Source organism: Nilaparvata lugens, chromosome 10 (assembly GCF_014356525.2).
Source record: "Nilaparvata lugens isolate BPH chromosome 10, ASM1435652v1, whole genome shotgun sequence".
NCBI lineage: Eukaryota > Metazoa > Arthropoda > Insecta > Hemiptera > Delphacidae > Nilaparvata > Nilaparvata lugens.
Window position 1 is genome coordinate 11,253,682 of NC_052513.1, and position 13,836 is coordinate 11,267,517.

A 13,836-nucleotide genomic window follows, 5' to 3' on the forward strand; every position below is an offset into this window, starting at 1 on the left:
GGTAAACATATCAAAAGTCCTCATCCCTACCCAATGTTTTAAGGGGGTGATTCAAAGTTATAATTTTATGGTTTCCCGTGGACATAACTATTTAATGCAAAATTGAAGCTTACATAATTGGCCGAGTGAAGTGAGATCTAAGATTCAAGTCCACGGTTTTGCATTTCTCTTTATGTTTATGAAGAGAAAGTGCCCCTGATGAGCATTGTTCAGGGTTTCAAGACAAGTCACAGCCAGGACATCTATGGCCTATTGGTGTTCCTGTTGAAAAAATTGATATGGGTGTTGATGGAACCTCAGCTGTCACTGGTCAACAGCTGCCTCATGGAAGGTGTTTTTCCTAACTGCCTCAAGATTGCAAAGACAGTCCCGATTTTTAAGAAGGGTGATCCTACTGATGTAGGCAGCTTCAGTCCAATATCAATTGTATTAGTGTTGGGTAAAATAATTGAAACGTCCATGTTGAGGCAGCTGACTGTATATCTGGAGAGGAGCAACCTGATGGGGGATATGCAGCATGGTTCCAGGAAAGGCAGATCTACTACCTCTACAGTGCTTTTATTGGTTGAAAGAATACATGTGGCTTTCGAGGAGCGCAAATCGGTTGACCTTGTGTTGTGTGACCTGACCAAAGCCTTTGACTGCATGTCACACAACATCCTGCTGGACAAGTTATATAGGTATGGCATCAGGGACAGTGCATGGAGCATGGTGGCAGACTATCTAAGCGACAGGAGGCAGGTTGTGTCGGTGATGGGTGCCACTTCAGAGGAAAGGAGAGTAACAAATGGAGTTCCTCAAGGATCTGTGCTTGGGCCGCTGTTATTTCTCACACTCATCAACGATCTCCACCTGCAGAATTCTAGTCTGCTGTTTGCTGATGATACTACCATAGTTGGTAAGGGCAGTGGACCCCTGGAAGCTAGACGCTGTACACAGGAGCTGTTCTCTGAGGCTAAAGAGTGGTTTGCTGCAAACAAACTCAAGTTGAAGGAGGCCAAGACACAGGAGATGCTTTTTACTCTTAGCACCCACACTCCCGGGGATGAATCAGTCACTTTGCTTGGCTTTGGAATTGATGCCAAATTAAGTTTGGAGCCGCATATTGACCAGGTATGCAGGAGACTGTCTAGAGTAAACTTCCTGTTCAGAAAGCTGAGAAGCCTCCTGAGTCTCAAGAGACTTCTAATGATGTATCATGCGGTGTTTGGCAGTCATGTGCAGTATGGAATTCTTCTCTGGAGCCATTCTCCACATGCCAATGACATCCTGCTTCTTCAAAAGAAGGCACTGCAGATCCTTACCTACAGTGACTTCATTGCTCATTGTCAACCCATCTTCAGACACCTGAAAGTGCACACCATCTTCTGGCTGTATATACTGGCCTCTCTTACTGCAGTGAAGATAAACAGGGCTAACATGATGAGTAGGTGTCAGGTGCATTCATATGGTACCTGCGGAAGTCTACAGTTGGAGATTCCATGCTGTAGGTTGTCAAGAGTGAAGGACTCTTTCCCAGTGTTGGCACTCAAAATGTTCAACCTGCTGCCGGGCTCGGTGAGGGATCTTCCCTGGTGTTTTCAAGAAGATGCTGTCAAGGTGGCTGATTGAAAGAAGCTATTACAGTGTCAATGATTTCCTTGGGGATAGCTTTGAGGGACTGTGATGCTATGCCATCTTGATTATCAAGTTTAAAGTTTTTTATTTTTTGACGTGATCTATCCAGGAACACCTGGCTAACGATCAAGACTTTGGATATAATTATATCCAAATGTTTATATGCTGCACATTTACGGCGAAACACAGCAATGGATTTTCATGAAATTTGACAGGTATGTTCCTTTTTAAATTGCACGTTGACGTGTATACAAGGTTTTTGGAAATTTCGAATTTCAAGGATAATATAAAAGGGAAAGGAGCCTCTTTCATAAGCCAATATTAGAGTAAAAATCAGACTCTAGAATTATTCATCATGAATCAGCTGTCAAGTGGATTATAAATTTCATGATGCAATATCTCAATGTAACTTGGTGAAAAATCAGCTGCTGTGTGGACTATTAATTTCATGCCTCATTGAATGCAAATTGTATGCACTATTAAAGGAACTATTTGATTGGATGCAATAAAGCATGCAATTAATAAGGTTAAGTTAAAAAGTTGAAAGTAGAATAGTATTATTATTAAATACGGAAAGTCCCTGAAAAGATTAAAAACCTGAGCGCAGGGGCCGAGTGTTACTAAAAACAAAATTATTTCTAAGATAAATAAAATTGGTGGATTCCTATTAACATCTAAATTTGAAAAAAATTACATAGAAGGAGAGTAAAAAAAAGTAAGAAAATACGGGATAGTAAAATAAAAAAGCAGACATTCTTGAATGATTGTGAACTTATCCTAGTTACAATATTACAAGAAATCACTTATCCTAGGATATGAAGAAGCAATCCATAAATCTATCTTTCTCAGAAGTCTTCCATTCAAATTATCTGTTATAAAACGAGCAGGTATCACATTTATAGGCTTATGCACAATATAATCAAACTGTCTTCTACAAATCGATAGAACTGCATTGTGTGGTTCAAAGGTAATGGTTGAGGGATGAAGATTGTAAGGCGATATACAGAGTTTGAAAAGTTCTCCATGCTTATTAATGTAAATAATTAAATTCTTTATATACAGCTGCTCAACCGTCAATACATTCAATTCAATAAAAATACTGTCTCATGGAAATCATTTAAGTATGCCCGAAATTGACTTTAATAATGCTTTTTGGATGGTGAATATCTTATTGAAGTGATTCGAATAAGATGCACCCCAAATTTTCATACCATACTATGTATGAGTATGAATGTAGGCAAAATAAACCAATTTTGAAATGGCTATTTAACCCAACCTGCTGATTTAAAAAAATGTGTTTATCCAGTGCTTGAGTTTATTACAAAGCTTTTCTATGTGAATATCCCATCACAGATGCTGATAAAATATAACGCCTGGATATTTAAAATAATTCTCTCTTTTCAATTTTGAGCAGCCACAGCTATCATTCGAGATTGAAAGAGTACAGTTTAAATCATGAATATGAATGTGGTCTAGATCAAGGTGTTGGCCAACCATATTGGGAGAGAAGGTTATGAAGACACTTTTATTCAAATTAAGTGTGAGGATGTGCTCATCTAACCAGGTCTTAACTACAGTCTTCAATCCCGACTCTGCAGTTAACTAAAATAACATAGTATTGTCTCTCGACCTTTCTCTGCTTTGAGCTCGGGCTGACCCGAAGACCTTAAAAAGATATCTTTGGGGTCTTTAAGGTCTTTGGCATCTTTAAGGTCTTTGGGCTGACCTGTTGCCAGTATTGTCTTGAAGGAGATTAGCTTCTGATGTTTGCTTTTTTGATACACCAACCACAACAGCCAGTAGCTGTTTTCTCACCGATATCTCGCCGACACGACATAAAATACAGGATTTACTCTGATGGACAGTATAAGAAGAGGCCGTGGTTATATTTGCGCAAGGTCTACTGTTCGCAGAGCTACTAGTATCCCACAATCATCTCTCAAATTTTTCAATAATTTCTTCTACAGTTTTCGAGATATCCACTCTTGAAGGTGTGAGGTGTGATGTGAATATGACACTAAAAAAATCCAATTTTTTGCTATTTTTGTTTTTTTTTTACTTTTTAAAAGTCAATGGAAAAATTTATTCTGATTATGAGCTTATTAGCTACTCCAGAGATTCTATTACCCGATGGTGACATGACAAGTGGGAACACGTGTATAAATTTACAGCTTGACATTGTTGTCATCCCACTTTGACGCTGTTGCTATCATCTTCAATAACAAATTCAAGAGGCATTGGTACCTATTCTCAAGGAGGATCGAGGATGATCCTCCTTGCCTATTCAGTGGCATTGGTACACTAGCAGCCTACACTCAGCAGCAAGCAAATTCTTAAACAGCTGGCAGGTGGTGCCTCTGTTGCTTGTGCTGCCCTGATCATTGTGCATTATTTTTCTTGTGATATCTATTGAGTATTGAAATTGAGATTGAGATGTAGATTTTAATATTCTTGAGTTATTTTGTTTTTCAATTACTTGATTATTCGAGTGATTGATCACGGTAAAGTTCTAGAAATCTCCTGTGTGCTCCTTCAAACTTGCGTGGCATGATATAACTCAGTTTTTCCAAAAAAGATGAAAATGTTGAAGTAGTATTTTTGTTGTTTTGTAATCTACTGCGCTGTGGGGACAGGATTGTTTGAGAAAGTCTTTGTGACGTTCAAGACTTGAAGAATTGAAGTGTTTGTGATGTGTTTTGTTATACTAGTACGGTTATAAAGTCTGTTATCAGTGCGTCTGTATTAAAAATTAATTTCATTGGGATTATATCTCTGTGGTCTAAAATTTTGGTGGTAATTCATGAACCTAGATCTAATCACCGAGGAACATAATTAGTTTTTTAAAAGTTTATAGTCAATTAAAAAAATAAAAGGTAGCCTACTTCTCGGCTGTATCTTTGTTACTGATTTCTCAAAATGGGGAGTACTGAAGTTTTGAGTAGGACACTTTCTAGTGAAGCAATAGAAGACGAAGAAAACGATGAAATTTCGGTGGGATGTGCTGACACATTCACCGATCCAACCAGGGGAGGACATCGATTTATTGCTTTGATTCTTATGTGTTTAATTGGATTTGGTAAGTACCTTTCTCAACTTATTAAATATAGCTTATCCATACTTTTGTTAGTGGGAGTTTACATAAAGGTTGAATTTGTGTTGATTCTCTCAAGCAAGTCATTCACTATCAGCTTTCTTGTTGAACAATATTGGTAGTAAGACCACTGTTCGGATCTTTCACCACTCACGCTCCGACTGGTTATCCACGGGTTAGTCCAACCGTAAAGTAAGTAAGTGAATATTATTTCTGTGATCTCTGGCCCAACATACCTACTAACAGTCTAACTTGACTGTCTAGGCGGTTGTTATTTCGAAGTTGGATGAGTCGGATCTTTAGTTTACCCGACTTGTCCGGCAATATTCAACCAACCATGTACAACCCCATTTACGGTCCGACGTCCAATCAAACATTAAATATTAAACCTCAAGTTGGATAAGAAATCGGATAATGAATGGCCCGCTTTATTTACTAGACCTAGTGAAGTAACAAAGCCAAGAAAATAGTTCTGGTACCAGGCCTCCTCCCAAATGCAAATTATCACTGACGTTTACAAGGTGGGGGTTAAAAAATTGGCATACCACTTCTGATAAGTAAGACCGATGTTCCTATTCTACTCTATGCTCGGACGGTTTAGTTACAGTAAAAAAGGAATGATGTGCAAGTGGGAAATTGGTCCCATTTCTATTCTACATGCTTAATAATTCTAGCGTTTGAGAGGCCATGGAACAGAACTATTCTCGTGGCGTTTAGCATCTTTAGGTGGTGTCTACTGAATTACCTTCCTCTTCACCAATGCCGGATGGGTTGCTTCAAGAGTTTAAAATAACTTTTTACATTTATCACATTTGCAACTATCGAGATGGTAGTACACGTCAGACAAGGCCTACCAAGTCGTTAAGAAAAAAATCCTGAATGGAATAAAACGAATTTCTCCTAAGCCAAAACTTGAGTCTCTCGGCAGCCTATTGAAGATCAGCAAGGCCAATGCAGGAAATGCATCACGGGTCTTTTACAAGCGACGGTATGGCACATCTATGAGACCTCGACTTCAGGTGTGCCATGGAAGTCACTCCTCGTGTTAAACTTTTCAAGATTTGCTCGCACATACACAGCACACAAGTAAGCAGTAATACTAGGTCTGACCAATGGTAGCGGGTACTGAAAATCTGTCTTATTATCGTTTTGAAAAGTGATTCAAACGCTACTAATGTCTCTGTGTGATGGCGTTGGCCACTAATAGCGGCTATTATAGTGGAAGCTGCTATTAATTGTCGTGGTGTGCAAGGTGCTTAAAGTTGAAGTTCCCTCACTTCCCCAATATGGTGTCCGAGCGAGTCGCGGGGCATTAGTTCTTACAGCGATTTTCACTAATGCGCTTATCGCATTACGTTGACACACAGGTTGCCACACCCAAACAATGATCATTTTTCACTTACCAACATTGGCATGGCCACGAGAATGTCCTCCAATTAGCTGAGAATAGCTGTTGGTGACTAATATCATAGTGAAACAATTGCATAAGTAGATATCCCATGGTATATGGCGTTTATGTCGGAATATTCAATGTTAACTCAAGCCGATATTCCACGTGGTTCTTTCCCGTGAAGCTGTGTGACGCTGGTAGTCTCTCATAATATTGTGCCGTTCATACACTCTCACCAGGTCAAAGCAGTAAAAATCGACAACAATCGGCTTGAGTTAACAGTAAAAGTTGCGACATAAACGCCCTATTACTTTATTCACTTTATGTGGCTATACAGTCCATGATGAACTTTGGCCTCCTCAACATGTCGTCTCCACGTCTCTCTATCTTGTGCTCTTTGTCGCCAGTTTGTCACTCCCAGCACACGTAGATCACCCATCACGTCACTAATCCATCTTAGATGATTTGAATCTCTTTCCTACCATGAATCCTACTCCTCCTTGTCCTGTCCTTTCCTCGGGTCCACTGTACATGAATGAAAAATCTTTCTTGTCCATTCTGCCATTTCCATTCCATCGTGTTTCTTGTAGTGCGACCAATTGGACATTGAATTTTAGAATTTCATTCCCTATCTCCATCATTCTTTCAGCTCTCATCATTGTCCTTACATTCCATGTGGCAAGATTCCAATCCAATTTTCTTAATCTTTTTTATTGGCATTTCCGTTTCTATCTCCTTTATTCTTGTCCCAATTCCGAGGCTCAATTTGAGGTTTCACAATAAGCTGTTTTTTCCGGGGAGGAGTTATTAGAACCTCGCGCATCCCCCAACCTGGAGGACCAGGTGATTTTTCTTTCGGGGTTGTCTTCCCTTAGTCTTTGAAGGTCTACTGAGCTCCATCTGCAAGCAGCAGCAACGCCCTATAACATGGGATACTTGGGATCTACTCACGCTATTGTTTCTCTATGCTAATATAAGCTAATAAATTTCGGCTGACATCGGCACATCACCCAGAATGTCCTCCAATTGGTTAATTCTCACCAACAGCTGATTGTCAGCCAATTAAGGACATTCTTGGTGTTGTGATGATAAAATGTCGGCCGAAAATCGGTAAGTGTGAAAATAGCCATTAGTGAACAACGTCCAACACCTTTTCACTGGGACAACAGACTGATTTTCAGTAGCCTATTATTAGTCAGTTCTAGTAGATGCCACTACTGGCTCTGTATACAGGGGTCTTTACTTCTGGGTAACTCACTGTAGTTCCAACTTGTTATTCTAGAGTAATACTAGCCCAAGACTCTCTGTTAATAACTAAGATTAGGTGGAGATTTGCAAGGGAATGTAATGATTGAATAATAATTGTTGTTTAAAAAAATAGCATAACTCGTTTTAAACTCAAAAACAACATTGTTGGAATAATTAGGCTAGGTAACATATATAATCTTTCTCAATTTATTTTGTTTCATTATTGCAGGAATATTATTGCAGAACTCACGTTTATTATTTTTTTATTAGAAATGGCATCAGATCCCAATTCAAAAGTAATTAGTAATGAGCAGTAGCCTATTAAAGATATTGTTTGAACAATAGAGTACCAGCTAATTAGGTTCATAGTAAATGGAGAGGAAACAGATAAGAAAATTCAGTGCAGCTCATCAGCCTTTGCATTTGCTGTTAGCTATCTTTAATTGAAATGAATGATAAAATCAGACACTTGGGATGTAAGTTTATCAAAATCCTATTTCGTTTTAATAATAATGTCTAGAGCAAAATGGGTCCGAAGATAAATGTATATATTTTGCTCATAGTTGAAAGAATATTCATTAATATTATACCAATACGATAGCAAATTATTTTTTATGAAAATACTAAATTTGATTTTCTTGTAGAGTGGTACAATTACAATCCATAGGCTACCATAGTGATAAATCATGATTATTGCTAAGCTAAAGCGTACAGACCCGTATGTATGAGACGTTGGCGGAGCTCTAAGACTTAATTCAATAACAACCTTAATAATAGAGTTCAATCAATTCAGTACTCGCATATTATCAAGATGCTGGTAGTTTCTAGAGGAGAGGGATTTTCTTGATAGAATGATTAGTCGGAAGTATTCCCCTTCTTTCAATCACAGATACAATGAAACATTGGCCTGAAGTGTTAGAAATAATTGTTTGATATCACATTGTAAATTTTCGAAGGATCTCCAGCTCAGATGTTTTCTATTAGGGCGATCCAGATTGGATAAGGGCCGTTTGCACAGTGACAGTTAAAGCTAAATTTCATTTTAAACTGGATTAAATCCGTATCAAGTCTCGTTTGTTATTATTTGTTTCATTTTATATATATTGCTTTCCGAAAAAAATTAAGGTCCTACCCCAATTTCTAAATTTCTATACGTTTCAAGGTCCCCTGAGTCCAAAAAAGTGGTTTTTGGGTATTGGTCTGTTTTTACATGTATTGCTTTCCGAAAAAAATTAAGGTACCCCAATTCTAAATTTCTATACGTTTCAAGGTCCCCTGAGTCCAAAAAAGTGGTTTTTGGGTATTGGTCTGTTTTTACATGTATTGCTTTCCGAAAAAAATTAAGGTACCCCAATTTCTAAATTTCTATACGTTTCAAGGTCCCCTGAGTCCAAAAAAGTGGTTTTTGGGTATTGGTCTGTATGTGGGTGTGTGTGTGTGTGTGTGTGTGTGTGTGTATGTGTACACGATATCTCATCTCCCAATTAACGGAATGACTTGAAATTTGGAACATAAGGTCCTAACACTATAAGTATCCGACACGAACAATTTCAATCAAATTCAATTCAAGATGGCGGCTGAAATGGCGAAAATGTTGTCAAAATAGGGTTTTTTGCGATTTTCTCGAAAACGGCTCCAACGATTTTGATCAAATTTATACCTAAAATAGTCATTGATAAGCTCTATTAACTGCCACAAGTCCTATATCTGTGAAAATTTCAGGAGCTTCGCCCCATCTATGCAAAGTTTGATTTTAGATTCCCAATTATCAGTCTTCAGATACAATTTAAACAAAAAAAATCAAGTGGAAAGGATTGAGCATGAAAATCTCTACAATTAATGTTGAGTAACATTTTCACCTAAAAATGGAAATAAGCTCAAAATTTGAGAAAATGTGATTATTCAATATTGCAAACTGTTGGCAACTGTTGATTCTATTAAATCATTCACCATGAAGAGATAGCAGACCTCGTGTGTCTCCAGCGTTATAGTCCTGTCACCAGCTGGCTCAAATCTTGGAATAGTAGACTAGTGATGCGCGTGAACACTAGCGTCAGGTGATCAATTTTCATAACGGAAAGGAAAGTTGTGTGAGTGCGCCACACCAGATTTTTGAGTTTAAGCCACCAGCTGATTAAATTCAGTTTAAGCTTTGACTGTGCAAACGGACGTAAGTGAGATAAAATATTAGTATGATTTTTTGTTATTGGAGTATCGACCTTTAGAACGGATGAAGGCCATGCGTGGACCAAACTATGAGACCAACAATGAAATTTGGCCTCTAGTCAGTTTAATAAAAAAATGGAATTAGTTATTATGGGCTATTTATGTGTTGGTCCATACGTGGGGGATCGCAGATCGATTTAAAAACATTTTTAGAGGAATACAAATCACCATAACAATTATAATATTGAGATGACGGCAAGTGCTGTCAGTCATCCATCCAGGTTTCGGCCCGAGCCGATGGCTGAACAATTGCATAACGAAAATAATATTGTAATTGTGTTGCCTCTGAAGTCTTACTATATCGAAGCATTATTTCAGAAATAATATTTGGAAATAACACTCTATACATTTTAATATAATATAACATACTCTTACAATCTACACATTCATTCATTCATTAAAAAATTGTGTTGCCTCTGAAGTTTTACTTTATCTATGCATTAGTTCAGAAATAATATTTTGAAATAACACTCTATACATTTGAATTCATTTCAGGATCATACTTTTGCTATGACAACCCAGCAGCTTTGCAAGATGCTTTTATAGATGACATGACTCTGAGTACGACTGAATTTGTATATCTATATTCATGGTATTCATGGCCAAACATTGTATTATGCTTTATTGGAGGATTTCTCCTAGACAGGTAATTTTGTTTTTCCGCTTTAACTCTTTTTTCTTTGTAAGTTATATTTATACTCTTCACATAAAATTCAGCTTACAAACCTGAATCGATTTCATTCATCTCAATTTAATAATAATTAACAAAGACGACAGCATTTCTATTATTTTACCAAAAATATTTTCTGCAATATTATGAATACATTTGCTCAAGTTTCCTCAATCAATGGTCCATTAAAGAAGTATTATTTTTCGTGTTCTAAATTATGTGGCTATCATGATTTCTTCAAGAATTTCATATTATGAATTTAAGAATTAGTATTTTCATCGACAACTTACAAAATAAAGTTAATTCTGTGCTGGTTGAAATGTACAATCATTAGGCCTACATCATGATTGGTTTTAAATACTCCATTTTCGAAATAACTTTCTAGTTAGGATTGTAACTGGAATCTACTTTTTCAGCATAATTAAAAAAGCGAATCATGCTTTTAATTTGTGAACGATATCTTTTTCAGAAAATAAATGAATTGGAATTCAATGGTATGTGATAAATTTGAACTCTTGACCCTCAGTGTTTGATCAATTTTGCTCTGCTAAGTATATCTTGTGACATCGTTATTATATTGTTTGTCAATCCATTTAGTTTCGATAGGCGTTGATCCGTCGCTAACTAAACCAGGCTTGTTTTGATTAGATAAGGCGACTGTCATTATTTGTCAAAAATACAATAGTTCAAGATAACCCCGTATTTTCTATCCTCGTTTGTTGAACTCCCTCTTTCAGATAAATTGTGCAAATAATTGCTATTTTTTGAACAATTAACATTATAATTCCTTAGTTCCGCAACTCTAATACTCTGGGATGTATTAATACTCCAGATTAAGTACCGGAACTCTTCTGTATGCTAACAAAATAAATCAATAATTTTAATATTTTCATAAAATATTATTCCTGAACTCCGCACTATTAATTGCAAATAAATTAACGAAACTGTCCTAATAGTAACCAGCTTCTATTTCCTAAATCCCTGGCTTAAGCATTTATTATGAAGAAAAATTACAATATTATTTGTGAAATAATTTCAATATTATTATTATTATTATTACTTTCTCCCTGGATTGGAAGAAAAATGTATGGATGCATAAATTCAACATCTAAGCATTGAAATGCCTCTTGAACTCAAGAAAGAATTATGATATTGGAGGAAATTCAGAAAAAGATGATGATATGTTGACAATTGAAAGTAATTTTTATTAATAATTATTATTAATGAAGTTTGAAGGTTTCAAAAAAACCATTTTCGAAATAACTTTCTAGTTAGGATTGTAACTGGAATCTACTTTTTCAGCATAATTAAAAAAGCGAATCATGCTTTTAATTTGTGAACGATATCTTTTTCAGAAAATAAATGAATTGGAATTCAATGGTATGTGATAAATTTGAACTCTTGACCCTCAGTGTTTGATCAATTTTGCTCTGCTAAGTATATCTTGTGACATCGTTATTATATTGTTTGTCAATCCATTTAGTTTCGATAGGCGTTGATCCGTCGCTAACTAAACCAGGCTTGTTTTGATTAGATAAGGCGACTGTCATTATTTGTCAAAAATACAATAGTTCAAGATAACCCCGTATTTTCTATCCTCGTTTGTTGAACTCCCTCTTTCAGATAAATTGTGCAAATAATTGCTATTTTTTGAACAATTAACATTATAATTCCTTAGTTCCGCAACTCTAATACTCTGGCATATATTAATACTCCAGATTAAGTACCGGAACTCTCCTGTATGCTAACAAAATAAATCAATAATTTTAATATTTTCAATATATTTTATATATATATTATTCCTGAACTCCGCACTATTAATTGCAAATAAATTAACGAAACTGTCCTAATAGTAACCAGCTTCTATTTCCTAAATCCCTGGCTTAAGCATTTATTATGAAGAAAAATTACAATATTATTTGTGAAATAATTTCAATAGTATTATTATTATTACTTTCTCCCTGGATTGGAAGAAAAATGTATGGATGCATAAATTCAACATCTAAGCATTGAAATGCCTCTTGAACTCAAGAAAGAATTATGATATTGGAGGAAATTCAGAAAAAGATGATGATATGTTGACAATTGAAAGTAATTTTTATTAATAATTATTATTAATGAAGTTTGAAGGTTTCAAAAAAACCAAAGATTAAATAATGCAATAGTGGCGCGACCTAAATGTATTATTCGTGTCAACTTCACATGTTTCACAATCATGTGATTTATGTTCTGTAACATTCATTGTTGGTACGCCGCTTTAATAATAATTTCATCTAGAATAATCTAGAAAACTTCTAAACAACACCAATTATGAGCATTATTATTGCAATTATTTGGTTTTCTTTGGTATTTTTCATTTTTCTTTCCTTTCCACTATTCGTGTTCTCATCATGGATGTTTGCAAATATTTTCTCCGAAACAATTCTGTTTACTTGCTGTCCTAGCTCATCTGAACAATTTGTAAGTAATCTATACAGGATTATGGAACTCCAATAAAACGAGATCTAATTAGTAACTGTTTGTTAAGAACCTTTGAACGTAGATACAAAAGACTTGATTTAAAAGTAAAGTATCCCTACAGTGCTACAGTACGGTAGGGATACTTTATCACGTGTACTTTTTTTGATTCCTTTTAGTATTCTATATGAAGTTCCTATTCTAAAATCGTAAAAATGTTTTATTGACAATCTTCGGAGACCGTACTGCCATAAATTTGAACATATTATGCTGATGAACCATCAATAGCATTGTACATTATGATCTAATTTCAAATAAATACGAATCAATTTCAAATATTTCGTGAAACAGTAAATCATTTTTGTGTTATAAAAGACCACATGTGTATAGAGTTGAACATTTTAATATGTTTAAAATGTAAAATTACAATTCAATTCAAAAATTCTTTATTCCTCATAAAAAACAAAACAATATGATTTTCAATCTGCTGTCAGTTCTACATACTCTTACTAGAACTTATACATAAGGATTATATTTTTGTACAATAAAAAACACAAAAAATAATTAAAATTAAATCAAATAGAAAGTGGTCCTCAAAAAATCTTCATACTAGTATTTTAATCATGATTGAGATTCATAACTTATCAGGGAAGATTCGTGAACCGACAGTGCTTTAAAACGTGCTTTTACGTTTGCAATATTAAAAATATTTATTCAAAATTAAACCAAAAACTCGTAGTATTGTAATTTTAAACAAAATTTTAATGTAGAGCCCTGATAAATAAAGTGTTTGTTACAACGTAGTCTTCTTGAACTTACTCGAGTATAAAACGCTATATAAGAATAAGAATATCCCGATACTACGAATGTTTTTTTATTTTTCATTCATTTATTCATTTATTGTATAAAATACTATAATCATAATACAATTATGACATTGGAGGAAAAACTAGGCTGAGCCTGTACTATTTCTCTCCAAAAATTTTGATAAATGTTAATGTTGTCCAAAAGATAAGGTTATGTAATCTCACACTGCTTCGTCACTTGATTTTCGGTCCAGGAATGATGATCAAAAATTTTGAATTTTGAAGGTTGATTTTATACTCTAAATGAATTACAGAATGTATCACAATAAAT

General features: G+C 35.3%; 1 protein-coding gene across 1 annotated transcript in view; it reads left to right on the forward strand.

Moving 5' to 3' along the window:
* The first annotated feature begins 3,906 nt into the window (after nucleotides 1-3,906).
* LOC111043280 (major facilitator superfamily domain-containing protein 1) overlaps nucleotides 3,907-13,836 on the forward strand; it is a 28,924-nt gene continuing 18,994 nt past the window's right edge. Inside the window, exons 1-2 of the mRNA XM_022328192.2 lie at nucleotides 3,907-4,693; nucleotides 10,068-10,218. Of these exons, the coding sequence (XP_022183884.1) occupies nucleotides 4,534-4,693; nucleotides 10,068-10,218 (311 nt within the window). The 5' untranslated portion in view covers nucleotides 3,907-4,533. The remainder of the gene's footprint in view (nucleotides 4,694-10,067; nucleotides 10,219-13,836) is intronic.